Source organism: Schistocerca nitens, chromosome 3 (genome assembly GCF_023898315.1).
Source record: "Schistocerca nitens isolate TAMUIC-IGC-003100 chromosome 3, iqSchNite1.1, whole genome shotgun sequence".
NCBI lineage: Eukaryota > Metazoa > Arthropoda > Insecta > Orthoptera > Acrididae > Schistocerca > Schistocerca nitens.
In genome coordinates this window covers 447340479-447365599 of record NC_064616.1, presented here as the reverse complement: position 1 = coordinate 447365599, position 25121 = coordinate 447340479, and the positions used below count along the sequence as shown (strand labels likewise).

The 25121-nt window shown below is 38.8% G+C and overlaps 1 protein-coding gene across 3 annotated transcripts in view; it reads left to right on the top strand.

Annotated features, from left to right (window-relative positions):
- LOC126248378 (fibrillin-1-like) overlaps positions 1-25121 on the top strand; it is a 647044-nt gene that overhangs the window by 291119 nt on the left and 330804 nt on the right. For all 3 annotated transcript variants that reach the window (XM_049949314.1, XM_049949313.1, XM_049949315.1), the window contains exon 8: positions 2245-2337. In XM_049949314.1, coding sequence (XP_049805271.1) covers positions 2245-2337 — 93 coding nt within the window. The remainder of the gene's footprint in view (positions 1-2244; positions 2338-25121) is intronic.

Below are 25121 nucleotides of genomic sequence, written 5' to 3'. Positions count from 1 at the left end.
CATGAACAGCAGGATTCTCACACCACATTCAGTGTCAGTGTTTTGTCATGGTTTGTTTAACAAGAAGAGTGCTGCTGTGTTTTCCGTGCTGCCTTCCCAAGCCGTATTTCCTCAAGGTGCTTCCATTGACTGCGGCTGTACAAAGCCTGATGCAGATACCTACTACCCTCCTCCAAAGGATAACTGTATCCGTTGATAATTACTGACAGATTTATGTGCTTGCTGGAGACCACCCCTATCCCCGTCATTTCAGCTGAAACTGTGGCTGCAGCCTTTGTTCGGACTTGGGTGTCCTGCTTTGGATGCCCACACATCACTACAGACTGTGGGCACCAGTTCCCCTCAGCTCTCTTCAGATCTCTGACAGCCACCTGTGGCTCCAGTTTCAACCATACCACCAGCTACCACCTTGCAGCTAACGGCATGGTGGAACATTTCTACTATACACATAAAGCCACCCTCACATGTTATTCTTCTGAATGTTCCACTGTTGTACCCAGATCACACACAGAACTGACCTAGGAACTTCTGCCACCAAGCTAGTATACAGACAGCCACTCACCATTCCTAGATCGCACCACCCATTTACCACCAAGTGACTAGGAACAAAGGCCATAAGCCATTCGTAGTCTGCCCTGTCCAAAGACTCCACCATGAGTGAGGGCCTTCCTTGATTAAGAGGTAGTAACTTATTAAATTTTACTGTAGTTGTTAGCCTTTACGAATAATATCTTCGAACCAGCTTGCATGGCTTTTCTAGCATACCCCACTATTTATTGTTATTTTTCTTGATTAGCACCCCCAATATAGGCATGTATGTTCCTTAGGAGCATGGCAGGGGACCTAAATCATTCCTTTAGCCCCAGTTTAGATCAGTGTACTTTGTCCTACATGTCTTTGATGAGTAGATAATATTTACACTTCATTTTATGTGTCATTTCTTCAGAGGGTGTTGGTTAGTCCCAAGCAGTATGTCAAACCTAAATAACTTGGACAAAAGTTGCTTTTCTCTTACATTGCCTGGAAGTGAATTATCAAAAACAGCCTATTGACAGATCAGACCCTCCAAAGAAGATCACCTTTAGCTGCTAGTCATTATTAATAAAACTTCTGACTATTTCCCATGGGAAATCATTTATTACAGTTTCTTGCAAAGTATTTGTATAGATAGTGTGCATCCAGGTTCAGAGATAGCAATGTCTGTCCTTTGTTGAACCCATTATAGTATTTACCAGTTATTCTAAATGTTGTGATGCAATAGACATAACAACTCATTTTATATTCCAGCAAATATTAGTCATAGGCAGTCCACTTGATGGAATCAGCTTTTTTAAATGCAACATCAGTGGCTTCTATCCTCTGTTTTTATAAGTGTTTAATTTCTGGCATGCTGTGTTGATCCCATGTGTCACCTGCAGTAGTCAATCATTATATAAAGTCAGTTGGGTTCATTTCAAACCAGTTCAAACTGTTGACTAGCATCAACAAATATGATACTCATCTTGTGGGAAGCCTTTGCACAGCCTATTCTTCTACAAAAGTGTACTGAATTATTTCTTCCAATTTTCCTGAGGTGGTAGCTATTTTATATGCTTTTATTCCTTGATCATCCATTTTCTTAGTACTGACATTCTTGGTGTTATCATCTGTGATTGCAGTTTTGTGACTGACACCATATGGGTCATATTCAAGAAAGCATGTCAATGATATAGTTCATTTGCCCATATTTTAACTATTGAAGTTTGGGGAAGACTTCTTATACATCTTATAAATCTTCAATAACTGAGGCTTCAGCTGACGGAGATTGCAGTCGTGTGTGTATGTGTGTGTGTGTGGGGGGGGGGGGGGGCATGTGTGTGTGTGTGTGTCATCTATTTTTGACAAAGGCCTTGTTGGCCAAAAGCTTTTATTGTGACAGTCTTTTGTTGTGCCTATCTTCGACTCAGTGTCTCTGCTATATGGTGAGTAGCAACTATCCTTTTTATAATATTGTTCAGTATCTTTACATGCTTTTTTATTGGCAATAAATGCTTCAATAGAAAAAATAAATCTTGTTTTCAGATGTGAATGAACACAAATTTAATAGTTTTAAAAAATTTTGATAACTGAAAAATATTTTCCTTGTCTTTATATGTTACTTGTTTGGAACCAAACTTTTCTAGCAGGATTAATTAATACTTGTGAACTATCTCATTTTAGGCTTTTCTTGAAATTTCTCTTCATTTATGATGATCTTATTTACAGGGGATGGTGGTATAGGTGATGATGGTAGTGATATGAATTTGGGAAGATGCCCTGTTGGTTACAAATATAACATATCTTCACAACTGTGTGATGGTAAGTACAAGCTCAGTTCAAGATACTCCAAAGAGGTGTTAGTTTAATATATAAAGTATAAAAAATAAATCGTAGGTTAACAAGTTTTGGTGCCATGAAAACTGTAAGAAGCTTAATATGAATGGTCCTGCACTACATTTCATCATTATTTGTTGTGTAGTTATATTGCCTTTGCTTATTTTTCACTTGAATTAATTACACTTGATGTATGCTAGGTGGAACCAGATAAGACAGTTCTAAAAACATATAATTTTGCTTTGTTAATATATGATCATTTTGTATGTAATATGTGCTCCAAAAAAGGCATAATAGTTGCTTTATGCTCCATCTGCAAACACTGGTATTGTGGTAAATAAGATAAGGTAAATCTCAAGTATAGAAATAACACGGAACTGTTGAAATGTTACACGTGCATCAAATGCATACTAGGACACAATCTAACAAATTCTCTGACAACAAAATAAGAGATAATGAATATATTATCAAAGAAATGTGAAGTAGTACAGGAAAAAGTGTCTGTCTCAGAAGGTTATCAACTGGTGTACTGTTTTTGTGTACCTCATATAGGGTTAGAAATGTCAAATAGAAAACATTCAAAATTTTAAACAATTAACAAAATCCAAGTGCTGCTAATGACAGGACGTTATAGTGAAGAGACAAATGAGACACCTATTGCCCACGAAGTAGGATGCCTGTTGTACAGGGACAGAGGGAGAAAGCTTTGTCGCCCCACAGTACTATCCCAGGCACAGCTCACCATAGCTGCTGATAGCTGTTAGGAGTCTGGAGATGTTCAATGAAAGCCACAGACAGAGAGGATGAGAAAGTTACCACATCACAGGAGGGACACAAAGAGTCATTGGCGGATGGGACTGAGATGTGCCAGTACATGTTACAGCTAGCTGTAGGATCACATACAGTTCGGAGGCAGAAGGCAGTTCTCAAAGACCAAGCTGTCAAAATGACATATTCGCTGGTCACAGAATTTTTAGGTATCTGAAAAAATACTACTTGGCACAAGAAAAGAATGCTTTCACAGTAAAACTTTCATGGCAAGTGTATGAGTGATCTTAGTGCACGAAAAGAGGACATTATGAAATATCTGTGAAAACCATTGCAAAATGAAACAGTTTACCAGAAGCAGATCCTGAGATGACTCATCAGATGTATGAACACACCTGCTGAAAACTTTGCAGAGTGCAAGGGGAGAGATCCACTTTGTGTGATAGATTTCACTGCAAAATTTGAGGGTAGACTCTTCAATGCAAGCCTTCATGGAAGGGACTTTACGACAGTTCACACAACATTCAAGAATTTGATTTGTTGCACAGTGACAGTCAGAGGGAGACATTTGCACTAATGCCAGAAATCTGTCTCTGCCAAGGCTATAGACACTGTGGACCACGTCATGCAGCCACTGAGGAAATCCCAGCTGACTCCTGCACACAAGCTGTGGTGCTGAGAGATGGCTAAACAACACGCACTCCAGCATTCCACATCCCAGTGTTCTGTTTGTCTCAGAGTAACAATAACTAATGACCCTGGAAGCAGTTCGGAGAGTTTTCACTAATATAATGAGCATATTATTATTGTTTTATCATTTTAATCATAGGGGTGGAGATATATTAACTTTTTCATGAAGGGTACCTGAACTTCATAGCTGTGGCCCAAACATAACATATTGTGAAAATAAACTCTAGTTTCATTTCGGGACTTGATATCCCTAATCCCTTTATTTATTATTACCTTGCAAAAGCCACACTCGGGTCTGCCTCTATAGCCAAGAGGTCAGGGTGTCTGCCTGCCACATGAAGGTACTGCAGGGAGTTTTCCTTGGTGGTAGGACAGGAACAGATGCATTCAGCCTCTGTTCCTTGAATGAGAAGTAGCAGCTTCAAGCTCTGGAAAGCTGACAACAGCTGTGGGAGCATTGTGCCTTCCCCAAACCCTCCTTACCACATCCAAATGACATCATATTGCAGAAGATGATGTGGATGCCAATGGAAATGATTGTGGAGGTACTTTCTTTTAATGTCTCGCTTAAGTGGAATTATAACTTAAAGTCATTCACTAAAAATGAGTCTTGGCTTGAGCAAACTCCATTACTTCATAAATAGTGCCCAACATGGAGTCTAACTAAATCCTTGGCTACATCATATACTAATAAATGTGCAATAAACAGTTCCAAAGCTTGGAGTCATGTCTGTTGCTGGTTAAACCCAGACTGTCCCATAACAATGCAACCAAATTCCACAGACTCAAACTGCTTTATCAACTAATCCTAAAACAATGTAAAAGAGGGTAAGAAATTTTTTGGAAACTAAAGTCATGTGTGCAGTGCAAGCAAGCTTTTTCTAAACATGCATATCATTTTTCCCATGACTGCATAGATATAAGTTTTTGGGCTAAAACAGTCCTAAAACTGGATTATCATACCAAATTATTTACCATTACTGACACCAACCAACTTTATCATGCTACCAATGGGGAAAATCATAGCACACTAAGTTTATGGAAAAAATGAGAATACCTTTATTGCTACAGAAATGCTTATTATTGCGTATTAATACACTACTCATATTAGGATTGTTTGAGTTTCAGGGAAAATGGTTTCAGCTTGTACATCTACATGTATTCAGTAACCTACAGTGAAGTGCATGGTATGACATGTTAGGGTTTTTCACATTTCAGTCACAATATGGACTGCAGGAAGAATGACTGCTTAAAAGCCTCCATATGTGCAGTTATTTGACTAGTGTCACTATCCTAAGTTTTACTAAAGCCAATATATTCCATAGCAGCTGATGAACAGTTTATTACAGGCATGTTCAAATGCCCCACTGGATGGTAAAAACACTAAAGCTGCTGCACAATGTCAAAGACTGAAGACAGATATATGGATTCAGATGTGTCCTTGATTGAAGGCCATCACCACTCTGTAGAAATTAATGGGCATAGTCACAGATGATGTAAAGTACAAAACTGTACAACATACTCTGCAATACAAGAGTGTTATTCTACTTTCCTACACCAGAATGTCAAAACTGTTAAGATTTCTACTTTATTTACATTGAATCTCTGGACTATACTTGCATTGATCTGCTGTTACTTGAAACTTGCATAATGAAAATATTTTCAGGAGCAGGACTCAGATCCAGAACCTTGCCTTTTGTAAGCAATACTATTATCAACTGAGTGATCCAAACTTGTCCAGTAAGATATACAGTAGCCATGCCTGGATGGTTCAGAATTATCTGCAAAAGCTCAGGTCCCAGGTTTGAGCCCTGGCCCAATACACATTTTTAATCTGGGAATAAGTTCAAAACAGTGTAGAAGGTTTGATCCCTGGCCCAAGACACAGTTTTAATCTGAGAATAAGTTCAAAACATTGTACACTCCACTGCAGAGAGAAAGAGTACTTATTTTATACCTTTATTTACAAGGTGAACAACTTTGCTTCTGCCATTTTTTCCCCAACATTTGAGGCCCTAATAAAACAAATTGGTTACACATGTATCATTCAAAGTATTTTCCATCACTGGCCATTACTTTCTCCCAGCTTTCAGGCAGTGTATGAATCCCACGTCGAAAAAAAATGTTCATCTTTTGAAGCGATCCACAAATCGATCCAATTTGTGACTTCTTCATTAGATTGGAAGTGTTGGTCGGTCAGGCCATGGGCCATTGATTTAAACAGGTGATAGTCAGAGGAAGCAATGTCTGGAGAATACAGCGGGTGGGGTAGGACTTCCCATTTTAATGTTTCCAAGTACATTTTGACCAGTTTTGCAACATGGGGGTCGAGCGTTGTCATGCTGCAAAATCACTTTATCGTGCCTCTCGCTGTATTGCGGCCATTTGCCTTTTAATGCTCTGCTCAAACACTTTAACTGCATTCAATAATGAGCACCTGTGATTGTTTCACTTGGTTTTAACACCTCATAGTACACAACGCCGAGCTGGTCCCACCAAATGCAGAGCAAGATCTTGGAGCCAGGAATATTTGGTTTGGCCATCGACGTGGAAGCATGGGTGGGATAGCCCCATGTGTTTTTGCATTTAGGGTTATCATAATGAATCCATTTTTTGTCCCTGGTCACAATGCAATTAAGAAATCCCTTCTGTTTTTGCCTCTGAAACAACTGTTCACAAACACCGTTCAACGTCTCTTGGTTTCAGCTCACATGGGACCCAAGTTCCTTCTTTCTGAATCATGCCCATAGCCTTGAGAGATTTTGAAATGGCTTGCCGTGTCACTCCCACTAATCATGTCATTTCTTCTTGAGTTTGACGCGAGTCTTCACTCAGCTATGTCTCCAATTCTGCATCTTTGAAAACATTCTCTCTTCCACCACTATGCCAGTCTACAACATTAAAATCACCATTCTTGAAGCATTGAAACCACTTACGACACATTCTTTCACTAATAGCATCCTTACCATACATACTTGAGAGCATTCGATGAGACTCAGCCACTGTTTTCTTCATATTGAAAGAAACAGTAACACCTCCCACAAATGACGAGGATTAGACTCGTAAACTGACATTTTCAGTCGAGAACAACTTTATGATGCAGACACAAATCGACTAATGATTGAATGAGGTTATGTTGACCAAGGTCCAAGCTAACTGCCTGACATCTGTAATCTGTTTCTTTTGATTGCTACTTACCATTGTTGGCACATGTTGGCAAATGGCGGAAGCAAAGCTGTACACCTTGTACTTCTGTCATTTTCTATTTTTCTCATTTGATTTTCCTTTTTTTATTATTTGTTCTTTTTCTGCATTTACTCATATTCTGTATGTGGCCCTCTTCTTTTCTTACTGTTTTTCTTAATTCCGTAGTTTATTCTGTAGTTTCATAATGGCTCTTTTTCATTACTCCATATATTTGCCTTTTCTTAAATACACTTATACTTGAAAAAGGATTTACTCATAGTTTTACATCTAAATTAGACTATACTTGTCAAAGTCTTCCCTTTGCTACTTCTGTGTTACAGCCTTTCATCTTTATTGACACCATCTTGTCGTATACCATGATGTGTAGTGACACAGTGGTTTTGGGATATTGGTCTCCCATTTGCAAGAAGCAAGTTTCAGATCCCCATCTGATCATCCAGATTTAAGTTTTCAAGTGAGGTGACACAGTAGTGAGACACTGGGTTTGCATTTAGAATTATAGCAGTTCAAATTCATGCCTGGAAATTGAGATTTAAGTTTTTGTGGTTCCCCTAAATCATTTAAGGAAAATGCTGATAAAATTCCTTTGAAAAGGACAGAACTGATTTCCATTCCTGTCCGAGCATGTGCTCAGTTTCTAATGACCCCATCATCAACAGGATGTTAAACTGTGATTTTTGTTTCTTCCTTATATGAAGGAGAGAGTAACAGACTCACTGCTGATTGTTTACGGGGTTCCTACCACAGCAACAGCCCATCATAGAGTGATCCTAGTAATGCCTTTTATTCTTTTCATCTTTGTCATATTGTTTTCTTATTTAAGATTCCTGATGAATCAGGCAAATGAGTATGATTCTTGAAGCCAATAACATAACTCTTGTAATTGGTTTTTAAAATGGTCTTTGTTTCCCTGTGTGACATATTTACTCAACATAACAATACTTAGTCAACAGTTGCGTGTGTGAGTTTCATTTGCATGAGTGTGTGTGAGTATGTGTGTCTATTGTTGAAGAAGGCCTTAATGGCTGTGAAAGTCTTTTTGTTGTGCCTATCTGTGACTCAGCATCTATGCTGTATGGTGAGTTGCAACTTTCCTTCTCATAATATTGTTACATACCATCATGGATTTTCCACTGTTTTACTCAGCGTAAGCTAGCAGGAAAAGTGCACTGAAAATGATGTGACTATCACAGTCCTGCAAATCACATTCATTCTTATATATTAAGAGTAACAACACAACTGTTGCTGTCACAGCATTATCATGTCCATTGATTAAAGCAAACATACAGTATCACCCCATCACACACCTGGATGCTCTGTTTTGTTCATGTTAATACTGTGTAATTTTGAAAATGTCAATCACTTTGTTATTCTGATTTAAGTAAAAATAACTTTAGGGAAATGTTGAGATTGTCCCTTTGAAAAAACCAGTGTCTATGTCATGTGCAATTCACACACCACTTGTGGTCTGATTGTAATGGGTCCATTAGTGATGCGATATCAAACTTATATATTTCTTCATTTTTTCTTCTGTGCATGTGCCAAGTATGAGGAGTAGTTAAAAGATTTAACTCTCACCTTGAAAAAAGGGAATAATAAAATAAAGTAAAAAAGGAAGGTTCTTCCCCCCCCCCTCCCCTCTCTCTCTCTCCCTGCCCCCCTCAATGTTTCTCTTTCTCCCTTCCTCCCTCCTTCCCTCCCCAACCCCCCCCCCCCCCTCTCTCTCTCTCTCTCTCTGTGCTGTAGGTTCATGTCTGCACTTCTGGTAAATATTGAAATACTTGCATCTCAGAGAGTGCCACTAGAGGATCCAAAGCAAAATGCCACAGCACATTAATAATTAAGTCTTCTGGATTCCTGCATCTTTTTCACTGCTGCTGATATTGAATTACTGTAACAATATTCCACTTCATCAATATGCTGTGCTATTTTCTGTTGGCTCCTCTATGGTGTGCACTGGTACTGTGGCATTGGCATGGTAGGTTCATTGTGTTCCAGAACTATACAGACATGTACCTGCTAACAAACTAAAAATTATTATGTAACCTTTTTTTTAGGTTGTTATTAAAACTTCATGACTACCACTTGTATATAGCCTGCCAGTTGCTAAACACTTCCTTTGGTCAGAGCCACCTGTCTGTGAATAGATAACTGAATTTTTAATGAATTTTTTAGTTGCTAACCATTCTCATTTGAAGGACAGACAAAAAGAGGTAAGATTGCAGTTATAGGAAACAAACTGGCAACTCATTGTGTTAACTTTTTCATATAACACTTTGAAACAATTAAATTAGAATCACCAGATCAATAGTGTATGGTTTGTTCAGGTTGCATGGCCCATCTTTTTGGTATTCAGTCAAAAATAAATTTATTTTTCCCACTGCAAGGGATCTATAAGTTGTTTGTCACTTTAAATCTATAAAAAATGCATTATATCCCTTTTATTAGTTGCCGCAGATTTCATTTCAAAGATCTTCCTCCCTGCAGTGTTATTGTCCACTTTGCACACATTGTCATCCTAAGTGTTGTAGCCAACAGAATAATGGTATTAGAATTGCTCTGACATTTTAGGATCCATTTAGTCTAACCAAAAAAATTTTTGCTTGTTGTGGTAAGCTAAATGGGTTGTATTGATTCTCTACTTAAATGTTAAGAGATTCCATCCTTTCACATAGTACTGTACTGGCCAGTCAGTTACAAAACATAATCTTAATGAAGACTGCATTTTTCATGAACAACAATGTATATCACTTATTGTGAAACCAAATTGTGATTTTGCAATTAATGTAATGCCCTTGTATCCCATTACTTGATAAGACACTTTTGTGTAGTAACCTTCTATGGACATGAGTAGATAAATAAAATAAAAAAAATAAAAACAATAATCAACTTTCAAACATAAGGCAGAAATGTTAGAAGCCACAATCTCAGACACTGTGCCACCATTTCAGCTGAGACTATTGTGTCCTTAAGAGCATCTAAATTTCATCAAAAGCTTTGACCATTATTTTCTCATGAACAGTTGAGTATCTATGGATAAGCCAGGATACGTGTTCACATATTGTGACTCCTCTTCCAGTGAGCAAAATTTCTGTGAAATTGGGTTATACCACTTGCCGTGTTCTCTTTTTGAGCCTTAAAGCAATGTGGTTAGTATGGAGTCAAATAAAGTCCAGATAGCATTGTCCCTGCATGAGGGCTACCCTAATTGTCACATGTAAACATGAGATATAGGAATAGAAAGTAAATGAAAAGAAGTATGGATGGGAAATCATGACGGCTAGCTGCACATGGCATTGTGCTATGCAATGGTGAAAATTTGCGCTGTACCAGAACTCAAACCTGTATGTACCACTTCTCATGAGCAGCTGCTTAAATGCTTTGGCCATCCCTGACTGAATCAAATTTCTAACTTATCACATGCTACAATGCACCATCTCTCATCCATTAAACTCTCTGCTCACAAATTCTGATTCCCTCAGGATTTCGGACAATGTTCATGCATCTGCACTGCAACAAACATCGAGGAGCTGTTACCTCCTTTTGCAAAAATGTGTAGATTTATGTGATGTCTGTTGTGTTGGACATATCTGACAGAACAGACACCACTCAGATACATACTAATGGTCACCCATTGTTGAGGCTGGACACAGTAAAAAATCATTTGTTCACACGGCAGCAGCTCAGATCTATTGTCTTTGTTATGCTTCCTTGAAACTGCAGAAATTATTGTTATTACAATGGTGCGTGTCTTTTATATGTGTATATTAATTATTATTATGTAAGAGAGAGAAATGGCTAGTGTGTGAAATATTACAATCCATCTGTTTTTTTTATTTTTTTTTATTTTTTTTTTTTTTTTTTTTACAGTTATATGAAGGGCTTATTTCAATAGTAGTACAAGTCCACTACCTCCACTTTTCTGTCTATGATGCTTTTCTGAAATGAATAGTTGAAACAAACAGAAAGAAAGGTTCATCTCTAGCAAGAAGCCATATGCATGAATATTTCTGGTATCTCAACTGCAGACTTTTCAGTGCTCATTTAACTTTAGGACCCTGTATCTCAGAATGAACAAAAATGGACTTGCACCACTATTGAAATAAGCCCTTCATATAATACATGCCATATGAGACACATGACCAGCTTGATGCAAAATTTTATAAGCGAAAGTAGTAAAGCATCAAAGGGGTTTTCAAAACATTTAAGAAAGGGAAACGTAACTGTAAAATAAGTATTGCCATTTATTTTTTTAACCGATATCACATGCATCAATATAACAATTTTGGAAACAATAAAATTAACAGAATAACATTAAACAAAGGACAAAAATTTGTTTACATGTCTTTTGGTATGTTTATTATTAATTTTGTCAAATGGATGTCCAAATTGTTGAACAAAAACTGGATAAAGCAATTGTGCAGAGTGTTTCTACTGTTTTTTGCATACTGGATACATCAAACTGTCTGTTGTCATTATGTAGTTAATTCAAAAGCTGATAGCACATCTACATGATCTGTTAATCCATTCTTGAGGGTATTTTTGTTCTGTCGTTGCAATTACAAAAATGCATTATTTTTTTCACCAGACACATTTCAATTTATTAAGGTAAAGCACCCTCAGTGGTCTGTATTTAAGTTATTTACATTTTGATTTGCTTTTAGATCAAAAAACAGTTCATTAAGAATATGTTGATTTGTACTTACAGTGATTTTCTCTTGATTTCTTACTTACATCGGAAAATGCCTTCTGCTAGCTCATCATTGTTTTGCTGTGTTAGACACTGATAATTTTAGTCTAATTCTATGTTGTTCTGCAGCACTATGCATTTCTTATGTTTTTCACAACACACTTTTATGCACCACACTGTATTCTGTTTGTTTTTTTACTCCTAGGTATGTGTTGTGGTTTGTGTTTTGTAATGTTGCCAACATAACCTTTCCACTACTTTGTCTTTGACCTACAACCTTTTTTTTATTAGATTATATAGTATGTGTGTAATTATATTTAATTATGTTTCTGTTTATTTATATACTATGTAAGAGTAGGGAAGGAATAGTAATTGGGGGATTTTTTTCTAGTGTAGGGGAAGGAGAAACCTTGATGAGCAGATGTAAGCGTATAGCAGTGTGATGGAGTGTGAGTTAGAGGAGACGGTGAGGAGCAAGAAATGAAATGAAATTGTGAGTGGGGTGGGGGGTTATGGGAGTGTGGGAGGGGGTGAAGAATGGAAAAGGCTCTTTTTTTCATGTAATTTCATCAACTATTTTATATAGAGTCTGATTTCCAATATTTATTTGGTCATTGAGCAACTGTTTATTTTGTGTTAATGCTTTTTGTATGTGGAAATTTTCTTGTAAAGGGAGGAGCTGTCTGTCTTTACTGATTTTTATAATATTCATAACTTTTCAACATTGCTTGCTTTATGGTGTTCTCATTTTAGATGATCTGCTAATGTTGAATGGTTTGTACCATATTTAAATGCTGTGCTATGTTCTTTATATCTTGTGTGGAATGTCCTGCCAGTCATTCCAATGTATATCTTTTCACAGTCTCTGCAACTGAGCTGATAGATACCAGATTGTTCGTATCTGTCTGGCTTTGATTTCAAATTTGGGATGTGCTTTTGTATTGAGTTGTTTGTTTTGTAAGCAATGTTTATGCCTTATTTTTTGAATATGTTACCTATTTTATGTGTGAATTTGTTGTGGTAGGTCATTGTATGCCCTTTTTTGTTGTGGTGCAAGTAGTTTGAGTTAGTGTGGTTTAGTTAGTTTTTCCATTATTTATCTCTTTATTTTTTTTTGTTTAGTTTATTTACCATTGTTTCTTTGTGTCCATTTTAATGCTATTTGTTTTATAATGGCTAGCTCTTTCTGATAATCAGAAATGATTAGGGGATTCCTGTTCAGCCTGTTTAACATGTATTTGACTGCTGCTTATTTGTGGTTCTGCAGGTAGTTTCAGGTTGCATTTAAGATAATGTCAGTTGTTGTTGTGGGTTTTCTGTATATGTAAAATATTTTTTTATGTACCATTTTCTCAAGACCTAGTTGTGTATTAACAACAAAGTATCTCAGTCTTGCAGCTGAAATAACAGAGTGTGCCTGCAGTTGGCTGTGATCTTTTGATTTGAATGGTCTTCTTTCTTTTTTGGACAAATGATCACCCAAAAAAATTATTTCAGTGACTTTGGATGCCACTTTCAACTTTATCTAAGAACATGTCTGAAGGGAGATACATCTCCACTTCATAAACTCATGATCTAATGCCCTCAACAATTACAGCAGTGGTTTCAACCATTCAGTTCTGTTCCTTCTTTTTGGGCTTCACTTCTGGCCTCATACTGCATGTTCATTAAGGCGGAATAGCCTGTGTTTCGAAAGCACATAGGATTTTCTTAAGGCGATTTACTTTTCCAATGAATAACAAATCTTCATAGAACTTTTAGACCAGTCATTTTTGGTTCAGCTTCATCTTTAGGAAGTATCCATTATAATTTTCAGAATATTGTAGAGTGTGAACTGTCATTCTCCTTCATTTGCTTCCAAATGCTCAAAAATGAAATTTGCCCAGGCAGATGCCTCATGTGCTTTTGGTTGTCCGATGCTACTGTGAACTGAAACATCAGATTTGAAAAATCCTTCTGTACAATTACCATTGTATTTATCTTCAACAACAACATGATCTGCAATTGGTCCTACACGAAATTTTACTTGAGACACTCATTCCTGGAATCCGACTCTGTTGTTACTTCTTACTGTTTACTTATGATTTTTTTTTTTATACAGGCTGTCTAGCGAAGGAGCTCCTGATTTCAAAAACCAAATCGATAGATGAGTGCAAAAAAGTTATGTTTATTGTTTTTCATGTGCTTATAATCCTATCTGTGTGCATCTTCCCCAAATAAATAGTTTGTTTCAAGATAAAGTTTTTGAAATGATGATTGATAAATGTGGGACTCATTTTCCACCATACCCTTTTTAGCATAATGATCCTTCTGCACTTCTCATGAACAACAACAGCAGTAAGCCTTAAGTTCACCGTAGCAACATGTTACTGTCCCTTATTATCTTAATTGTCTCAATAAATATTTGTATGCCTTTTTCCTTCGCTATGTCAGATCTTCTCAGTCCACTTTCACCACAAATAAAACATTCAGATATCGCATAGGCTTCCACGATGAACATAAATAAAAAATGTTCAGTATACACTTGGTGTCTCCTCCACTGCCAAATTCAGCAGCGGTCATAAAATACCTGGCAGAAAGCATGTTTTTGACAGTGGAGCAACAAAATCCAGAGAATTATTGTACTGCTAAATGAATGAAACCACTAGAGTGAATACTGAAAAAACATATTGGATGAAAGGTAAAAAATTGAGAGTCATTAAGAATGCGATATCCATAAAACTGATAAATGGTGATATTTACTAACCGTTAAGTTTTTTGACACTTTATTTTACTTATTGAAAACTCATTTTAATGCTCTAGAACCATCCTTCTAGAAATACTTTCATCAAATTGGCAAATTCTCAGATATAGCATGTTTTGTGGTGATGAAACAAGTGTTTATCAAAAGATAAACAACCAGCATTTTTTGATGTAGCATGTAAGATGTGGAAGTATCAATGTTTCATGAAGATACATTGTAGATACATTCAACTGTGACACTTATTTTTAGTAATGAGGATGAACTTGTATTAATCCTGTTCTAACACACTTAGTAAGTTGATTGTTACAGTTGACAGGGACCTTAGACAGAACATACACAGCATGATGACTTCTAACTTCTGCTGACAAGCACCAATTAGAAAAAGGGGGCAGACCTGCCAAGAAAACTTCTACAAGCCATAGTTGAAATCAGTCAGCCCAAGGGTCAGCAAAAGATTGTCAACTTCATGCAGTAGCTGGCAATTGCCAACCTTAGTAATCTAACATTGTTACAACATAGTTAACTAAATTTCATATCCATTACTATCAATAAGTACCCCATTACTATCAATAAGTTCCACATTCAAACATAGATGTTCCTATTCTGCACTTTCATGAAGGCTTGCAATCTTCATCTGTCATTTCTACCATAGCTCTGAGAGGGGTAACATATTGCCTAATGTACTTGACTCACATTCAGGAGATCCGGGTTCAACACAGAGCCAGCCATCCAGATTTAAGTTTTCAGTAGTTTCCCGGTGTACACTAAGTGAATGCCAGAATAGTTCCTTGCAAAGGCCATGCTGCTTCCTTCCTGTCCAGTAATGAAAAATCTGAGCAAATGTCCATGTCAGTTGACTTTAACTGTCAAAGATGCATAAAACACAAAACTTACTTCCTTACTTATACCATAGCATATGCCCTATGATCAGTGGACCTACTAAGTGGAAGTTGTATGTGTGTTGTCAGCATTGAGCAAGATGTAAATTCTTTTCCATGTACTTCTCTCTTCATGATGGTCATTGTGATGCTTCCCCCACTCACTAACTCATTATTTGATATAATTTAAAAAAAATACAAAGATCTATTAATGTTTAGATCACATTCACACAAGAAAAATATGCTAGTTAGTTTTAGGTGCAAGAAACAGTTGTTTCTTGCACCTAAAACTAACTAGCTTATTTTTCAGATCATGATCACATAGAATGGTGAACACAAACTGGATGCACCAGTGATACTCATCAGGCAGTGACATGCATTTGTGCAGAAAACAACACAGGTAAATTATTTGGTGCTAACAGTAACGACAGAACAGAGCCTGCCATACACCATACTAGTATGAGACACAGATTGAACAAGCTGGTTGTACCATACAAATCATATCAATCAATAACCTGTATGAATTGCTAACTGAGGGAAAAAATGTCATACAACTGCAAGTTAATGATTGATGTGATTTGCACTGGTACAAGCAATTTGTTCAACCCGAGTCTCATAAGAGTATGGTGTACAACCAGACTCAGTTATGTTATTACACTTAGTACCAAATTTCTTATTCATGTCACTTACACAAATGCATGTCACTGCATGATGTTTATTACCAGTGCATACAGTTAGTGTTGAACCTGCATTTATGAAGGCATGCTGAAAAGTAATGCCTCTGAATATTTTATGTGAAAACTCACAATTTTTTAAATAAAACAAAATTACTAACATTCTACATCTTTATTCTTTGTGTCTACATATTTGCAGCCCTCTGCCACCAGAGAGCTCTGAATTGTAGCATGTAATATGGTGTGTAATGTAACTATGCAGGAGTATGAAAAACAGTGTGCTGTAATCGAGTTTCAATTTTGAAGAGTTCATCCACACATAAAGCATATTCACCTTCAGCATTAGAATGCCAGACCCCACATGAGTGCTGTGATGTTTGCAACAATCTGATGCCATGAGTTCATTGTCATGGATCATCCTCCATATAGTCCCAGCTTGGCCCCATCTGATTTTCATCTGTTTCTAAAACTTTCAGAACTCCTTAACAGAGATGAAGCAGCACAAGCATTCTATGGTGCTGGTATCAACAAACTGGTCTCTTGTTTGGAGACGTGTTCTTTGCCAGGGTGACTATGTTGACAAATAAATATGTAGATATGACAAACAAAGGTGTAGAATGTTAATAACACCAGTTTTATTTAAAAAGCTTTAGGAGTTTACACACAAAATTTGGAGGGATTACTTTTCAGCATGCCCTCATAATATGATCATGATCTGAAGATAGTTGTTAGTTACAATCAAAACTAGTCAATCATCATATTCCAGTTTCCTTATGTAAATGTTATTTATGCATTAAAAGATTTTTGTTGTGTTCTATTACAAGTCCACGTAATTACAATATCTATTTTGTTGAATCCCCCCTGAAGTGAAATCCTGGCTATGCCCATGCTGCGAACTAATTGTTTTTGGAGGTGGTAATTTGAATTAATTCAAATCATTATGTTTACAATGGGCTCCCAAAACCTGAACATCTGATGCAAGATAGTATGCTCAAGTTTGGAAGGTAAATTGTACAACTTAACAGTCCTCAGCCCAAAACCAGCATAGCTCAAGTGCATAGCACTCACATCATTGTTGCTGTGCATAAAGGTAGAAGTTCCACTCCTCGAGTCCAGGATACTTGCTCACTTCTCTTCGCTGACAACCGTGATGTAGGAGGTGGTCGTAACTGCTGAAGTCCTCTCCAAGACCAATTTTACTGAAACCCCAGGTGTCAAAGTCAAGAATTTTAGGCAAAGTTTGTTGGTTCCAAACACAATCTTCAAATACCTGCACACCATACATGGTCATTCGACTTCATAAAGCCACTCATTCAGCAGCAGCGGAGATAAATACACAATACTTCTGCTCACAACAGCTACCAAGGATTGATTTGTGTTGATGAAGCACATGAAACTGATCACTTCTGGAAATTATTGACTGCACTATCAGAAGGAAAAACCCAAAATAATATTTCAAAATAAGTTGAGTCCTGTAGAGCCAGTTTTAGTTGCCTTTTTTGGAACAGTCATTGCTAGGTAATTATTAAACTGCTGCATTTTACATTAAACAGAAAAACTTTGTTAACAGTGTTAGCAACTCTCTAAGCTTATTTGCAGATTAAACTGTATCATTGGAACGTAGGCTTGATGAGAACTGTTGTAGCACTCAAGATGACTGAGATAGATTAGTTCATTGTCCCAAAAAATGGTAAAGAATTCAAAATACATGTGCATTAATAATGGGATTAATGACTACAAAATCTTGTACTATTTCACTGTACAATTAGAAATGACACAGTCAGTAAGTGAGTGTAATATTCATTGACATTATTCTGAACTATAGTGCTTTTCCCAAATCTGACATTATCACTTTTACACAACTTTGCATAGCAGGATTTCATGTTGTTCCTATCTGCATTGTCTTTTGTGCCCAAAATGTTAGTGTTCACAGAATATTCTAATCATCTCATATATAATTTCCTGCTTGCAGATAGGATTTGATATGGATCCATCCAAAAGCCATGAGGAAATCTATGTTTTTAGCTATCACTTAATAATTTTATTCAATGGATTATAGACTGATTTGTATTGTGCTTACAAACATACAGACAGTTATATCTTTTACTGCAAGAAAATTTGGAAGCAAAGTGTAGTGCAAAAGATGCCTCACCTCTCAGTCTCCATTTAATCTGTCCTGCTGAGTACTGCACTCTGTCACTCACGAAGTAATTTTAATTGAAGTATACTGTTACATTTGTATTCTTCAAGCACTGTCTAATGCATTGTTATGCATGATGCCCCTTTCAAACTCTCCCCTCCCTCCCCCTCACCCCCCACATTTCAAATGCCCAGGAGAAAAAAAACTGTAGTAGATATGATAATGAAATTACACCATGTGCTGGAGCATCTCAAAGAATTTATATCTCTGCCTCATAACTCTCAACAGTTATCGCCAGAGTGCAGCATAATCACATGAAGCAAAAATGGTGACTCCACATGAGTGTGTGTAAGCAGTGATGTGGTTTGCAGAAACAAAATCACTGATTACTGTTCAAAGAAAAGATTGTAGGTTGTACAGATGTGATTCACTGGATGTCTAAACAGTCAGGCAATGGTATCATAAGTTTCTGGCAACTAGAAGTGTTCTGAAACATTCTGATGGTGAATGTCATATTGTTTCGGAAGAGGCAGTGGAGGACTTAAGATAAGCATTTTCGAGAAGCCCACATAAGTGAATTTGGTAGGTATCTGGGCAACTTAAATGTACTACGATCAACACTCCATCATGTAGTGCACAAGTATCATCATTTGTATGCTTACTAAGTGCAAATTCTGCATCTGATGCAGAACAGCAAACCATGCCAACAATAATTTGCTCCACCTATGCTATAGCATATTGACATAAATCCCAGCTTCCTGAGAGGATGTTTATTCTGAGATCATGCAACCTTCATGTATCAGGCAAGTTAATCAGCATAATATTTGTGTCTTGGGGCTCTTAACATCTGCATGCTATTCTCAACAACTGCTTCTCTTATGTGCCCCTCAACTCTTATAAATGCCTTTTGTTTTCAGTACAAATTGTAAATAGCCTTTCACTCCCTGTGTTTTACCCCTGCTACCTTCAGAATTCGAAAGAGAGTATTCCAGTCAGCATTTTAAAAAGCTTTCTCTAAGTCTATAAATGCTAGAAATGTAAGTTTGTCTTCCCTTAACCTATCTTCTAAGGTAAGTCATAGGGTCAGTATTGCCTCATGTGCTCCAACATTTCTACAGAATCCAAACTGATCTTTCTTGGCTTCTTCCAGTTTTTCCATTCATCTGTAAAGAATTCATGTCAGTATTTTGCAACCATGACTTATTAAACTGGTAGTTTGGTCATTTTCACACCTGTCTGCACCTGCTGTCTTTGGGATTGCAATTATTATATTCTTCTTGAAGTCTGGTGGTATTTCGCCTTTCTAATACATCTTGCTCACCAGATGGAAGAGTTTTGACATGGCTGGCTGTCCCAAGGCTATCAGTAGTTCTAATGGAATGTTATCTACTCCCGGTTCCTTGTTTCAACTTAGGTTTTTCAGTGCTCTGTCAAATTCTTCATGCAGTATCATATCTCCCATTTCATCTTCATCTATGTCCTCTTCCATTTCCATAACATTGCCCTCAAGTACGTTGCCCTTCTATAGACCCTCTATGTACTCCTTCCACCTTTCTGCTTTCTCTTCTTTCCTTAGGACTGGTTTTCCATCTGAGCTCATGATATTCATACAGGTGATTCTCTTTTCTCCAGAGGTCTCTTCAATTTTCCTGTGGACAGTATCTATCTTACTCCTAGTGATACATGCTTCAACATCCTTACATTTCTTCTCTAACCATCACTGCTTAGCCATTATGTACTTCCTGACAATCTCATTTTTGAGATGTTTGTATTCCTTTTTACCTGCTTCATTTACTACATTTTTATATTTTCTCCTTTCCTCAGTTAAATTCAGTATCTCTTCTGTTAACCATGGATTTCTACTAGCCCTCATCTTTTTACCTACTTGATCCTCTGCTGCCATCACTATTTCATCTCTCATAGCTACCCATTCTTCTTCTACTGTGCATCTTTCCCCTGGTCTTGTCAATCATTCTCTCTCTGAAACTGTCTAAAGCCTCTGGTTCTTTCAGTTTATCCAGGTCCCATCTACTTAAATTCAGACCTTTTTGCAGTTTTTTCAGTTTTAGTCTGCAGTTCATAACCAATAAATTGTGGTCAGAGTCCACATCTACCCCTGGAAATGTCTTACAATTTAAAACCTGGTTTCTAAATCTCTGTCTTACCATTACTTAATCTATCTGAAACGTTCATGTGTCTCCAGGCCTCATCCACACATACAACCTTCTTTTATGATTCTCGAACCAAGTGTTAGGTATGATTAAGTTATGCTCTGTGCAAAATTCTACCGTACAGCTTTCTCTTTCATTCCTTACCCCCAGTCCATATTCACCTACTACTTTTCCTTCTCTTCCATTTCCTGCTATCAAATTCCAGTCCCCCATGACTATTAAATTTTTGTCTCCCTTAATTCTCTGAATAATTTCTTTTATAGTATAATACGTTATTTCAATATCTTCATCATCTGCGGAGCTAGTTGGCATATAAACTTTTACTACTGTGGTAGGCTTGGGCTTCGTGTCTGTTTTGGCAACAATAATGTGTTCACTATGCTGTTTGTAGTAGCTTATCCATGTTCCTATTTTTTTATTCATTATTAAACCTACTCCTACATTACCCGTATTTGATTTTGTATTTATAACCCTGTATTCACCTGTTCAGAAACCTTGTTCTTTCTGCCACCAAATTTCACTAATTCCCACTATATCTAACTGTAACCTATCCATTTCCTTTTATAAATTTTCTAACCTACCTGCCTGATTAGGGGATCTGACATTCCACACTCCAATCTGTAGAATGCAAGTTTTGTTTCTGCTGATAAGTGTCCTTGTGAGTAGTCCCCGCCCAGGGATCCAAATGGGGGACTATTTTACTTCAAGACTATGTTACCCACAAGGTCACCATCATCATTTAACCATACAATAAAGCTGCATGTCATCAGTAAAAATTACGGCTGTAGTTTCCCCTTGCTTTCGGCTGTTCCAGTACCAGCACACCAAGGCCATTTTGGTTTATATTACAAGGTCAGATCAGTCAAGACTTTTTTCCCTGAAACTACTGAAGAGGCTGCTGCTGCTCCTCTTCAGGAACCAAACGTTTGTCTGGCCTCTCAACAGATACTCCTCCATTGTGGTTACACCTATGGTACGGTTATCTGTATTGCTGGGGCACATGAGCCATCCCCACCATTTCTGTTGGATAATGTGATGTTTTACTTATTGTTTTACATAAATCAGTTCTGGTTCTGTGATTTCCTTGTATTTTAGCACTGAAAACAGCTGTTTATAGCTGAAATCTGGATATGCAAGAATAATAAAATACCAATAGGACTGCGACTGATTGCTGTATTCCTATCCTTGTATACACCATTAGCCCTCTCCCTCTCCAAATCTGGACAGTGCTCTTCTCCTCACCAGCCTCACTTCCCTCTTTGAGGGCTGGTGTGAAGGTGAGGGGATGGGGTTGAGTTCACAGTATTGAACTGCTTTTCACTAATTGGTAGGATACATGAGTCAATGTAGCTGGGCAGCTCCCTGTCCAGGACACTTTGGCAAGCATTAACGGAAGAGGTAAGGTCTCAGTAGCCACATTCAAGTTACCAAACCAGGGGAGTGAGATCCTGTCCTCACATGCGCCAGCAACCATGGATTAGTCGACCTGTAGCCAGCCGCTGGACATATCCCACAGCAAATGGGCCACAGCTGTGATGCTGTGCTGTGGGAACATCACAGATGATGGGATGAGCCATGGGTACATCACAGACGAAAGGCCAGGCTGCTGTACATTTGGCCATCCGTACAGTGTAGATGATGTACCAGGCTGCTGCATCTCTGGCCATGGGTACCTCATTGATGACAGGCCTGGCTGCAGGTACATCATCACTGATGATGCACTGGGCTGCTGCACATCCAGACATAGGTGTACCATCTTTGTTATTCTGCTTCAGGTGCAGGCCTGCCTCCCATTCATTCCATCCTCCATACCACCTGCAAATAAAGAATGAAAAATACATGGAAATGCTGATAAGTATGTTTCTGAAATTTTTTATATGACAATTCTTAAAGCTTTTTAAACAAAACAAATGTTATTAACATTCTAAATCATGAAACTCTTCAGGCTTTCCCGGCGATCTAATGACATCTTGGGTTGTCGGGTGTTCTGCCGGATATCAGCGTCGTACTTGCACCTGTGGTATAGTGGCTGGTTGGAGTGCCCTCTCAATTTGTCTGTCCGTGTATCCATTCTTGGAGAAAACTGTTTTGAGATGTTCTATTTCTATAGGTAGATTCTCTTGGTCTGACAGGGCACGTGCTCTGTGGACCAAAGTCTTCAGAACCCCATTCTTCTGTGCAGGGTGGTGACAGCTGCTGGCCTGATAAATCAGTGTGTGTTGGTTTTCGGTACACACTGTGGCCAATTGATCCATCTGCTTTCCTCTGGGCTAGTACATCTAGAAATGGCAGCTGGCCATTCTTCTCCAGTTCCATGGTGAACTTGATATTAGGGTGGCATGAGTTAAGATGTTCAAGAAACTCATTGAGCTTGTCCATCCCATGTGGCCAGACCACGAAGGTGTCATCCACATACCTAAAGAAGCACGTGGGTTTAAATGTGGCTGTCTCCAATGCCCTCTCCTCAAAACTCTCCATAAACATGTTGGCAACCACAGGGGACAGTGGGCTGCCCATAGCTACACCTTCAGTTTGCTCGTAATATTGTTTTCTGTACAGGAAATACGTGGATGTCAGTGTATGACTGAACAGGTCCAACAGAGCACCGTCAAATTTCTCTGCAATCAGTTCTAGTGAGTCCTTCAGTGGGACCCTGGTGAACAGCGATACCACATCAAAACTAACCATGATGTCCGAATCTGTGATGTGCAGTTGCTTGAGGCATTGCAGGAAATCTTCTGAGTTGCAGATGTGGTGAATACATTTCCCCACATATGGAGACAGGAGACCTTTCAAGAACTTGGCTGTTGTCTACGTAGGTACCCCAATATTACTGACAATTGGATGTAGAGGCACGCCCTCCTTGTGTATTTTAGGCAGACCATACAGTCTAGGTGGCACTGGCGCTTTTTCCTGTAGTTGTCTGATGATCTTATCAGGCACCCTGTTTCCTTCAAGAGAGCACTAGTCTTCTTGGCCACCTTGTCCGTGGGGTCACACTCCAGAATTCTGTATGCAGGGTCCTCCAGAAGTTGGCGTACTTTCTCATCATAATCCACCCGCTGAAAGATGACAGTGGAGTTCCCTTTGTCTGCTGGCAGTATCACAATGCTGTTGTCTTCCCGGAGTTTCTTGAGTGCAAGCCTCTCCTTGGTTGTGATGTTCGATTTCAGCGGCCTGGCCTTGGTGAGGGCCCTGCAGGTCTCTCGGCGGACTTCCTCTGCCACATTAGGTGCAAGTGTGGCTGCAACTTGCTCTACTGCACTGATGAAACCTGAAATGGGTACGTTTCTAGGGGTCGTAGCAAAGTTGAGACCCTTGCTGAGTACCTTTAAGGTTGCGATGTGGTATCGCTGTTCACCAGGGTCCCACTGAAGGACTCACTAGAACTGATTGCAGAGAAATTTGACGGTGCTCTGTTGGACCTGTTCAGTCATACACTGACATCCACGTATTTCCTGTACAGAAAACAATATTACGAGCAAACTGAAGGTGTAACTATGGGCAGCCCACTGTCCCCTGTGGTTGCCAACATGTTTATGGAGAGTTTTGAGGAGAGAGCATTGGAGACAGCCACATTTAAACCCACGTGCTTCTTTAGGTATGTGGATGACACCTTCGTGGTCTGGCCACATGGGATGGACAAGCTCAATGAGTTTCTTGAACATCTTAACTCATGCCACCCTAATATCAAGTTCACCATGGAACTGGAGAAGAATGGCCAGCTGCCATTTCTAGATGTACTAGCCCAGAGGAAAGCAGATGGATCAATTGGCCACAGTGTGTACCGAAAACCAACACACACTGATTTATCAGGCCAGCAGCTGTCACCACCCTGCACAGAAGAATGGGGTTCTGAAGACTTTGGTCCACAGAGCACGTGCCCTGTCAGACCAAGAGAATCTACCTATAGAAATAGAGCATCTCAAAACAGTTTTCTCCAAGAATGGATACACAGACAGACAAATTGAGAGGGCACTCCAACCAGCCACTATACCACAGGTTCCTGAAGAAGACCAAGATGAAGCAAAGAAGGTGGCATATCTGCCCTATGCTGGCTCTATTTCTGCCTGAATCAGTAGGATCCTCCGTAAACACAATATCAAGTGTGTTTTCTGTCCATCCAACAAGATTGGGGGACTGCTGGGGAGTGTCAAAGACGACCTGGGGTTACGAAAACCAGGGATTTACAATATACCTTGTCAATGTGGCATATCCTACATTGGCCAGACGACAAGAACTGTGGAGATCAGGTGCAAAGAACATCAGAGGCACACTAGATTAAGACAGGTGACTAAGTCAGCCATTGCTGAACACTGTCGAGAACTAAATCATGCCATGAAGTATGAGGATACCAAGATTCTAGCACAAACACCCAGATTTTGGGACAGATAGAAATTAAAATGGCTGACGATCTTATGAACCGTGACACAGGGCACCAGCTAAGCAGAACCTGGGATCCGGCTCTGGAATTGTTAAAGGAGCAACGGGGCCAGCTGCAACACTACACGAACAGAAGAACCAGAGACATGAAGATGGAAAACGAGCCCCTGGCGGACTTCCAGGCGCACCAGGCCAAAGATGGAACACCCAGAAGTGGGACTGGTGGGCGCAGACTGCAGAGGGAACATCCAGAGCCACAGCGGACGAAAAACGGAGCGGCAACACTCCAACAGGTCATGGTGAGCGGGCGCGGACTGCAGGGGGAACGCTTGGTACCCCAGACCATAGATGAAACCCCCAGGAGCGGGTTTGGTGGGCGCGGACCGCAAAGGCAACACCTAGAAACGCAGCGGATGGAAAACGGA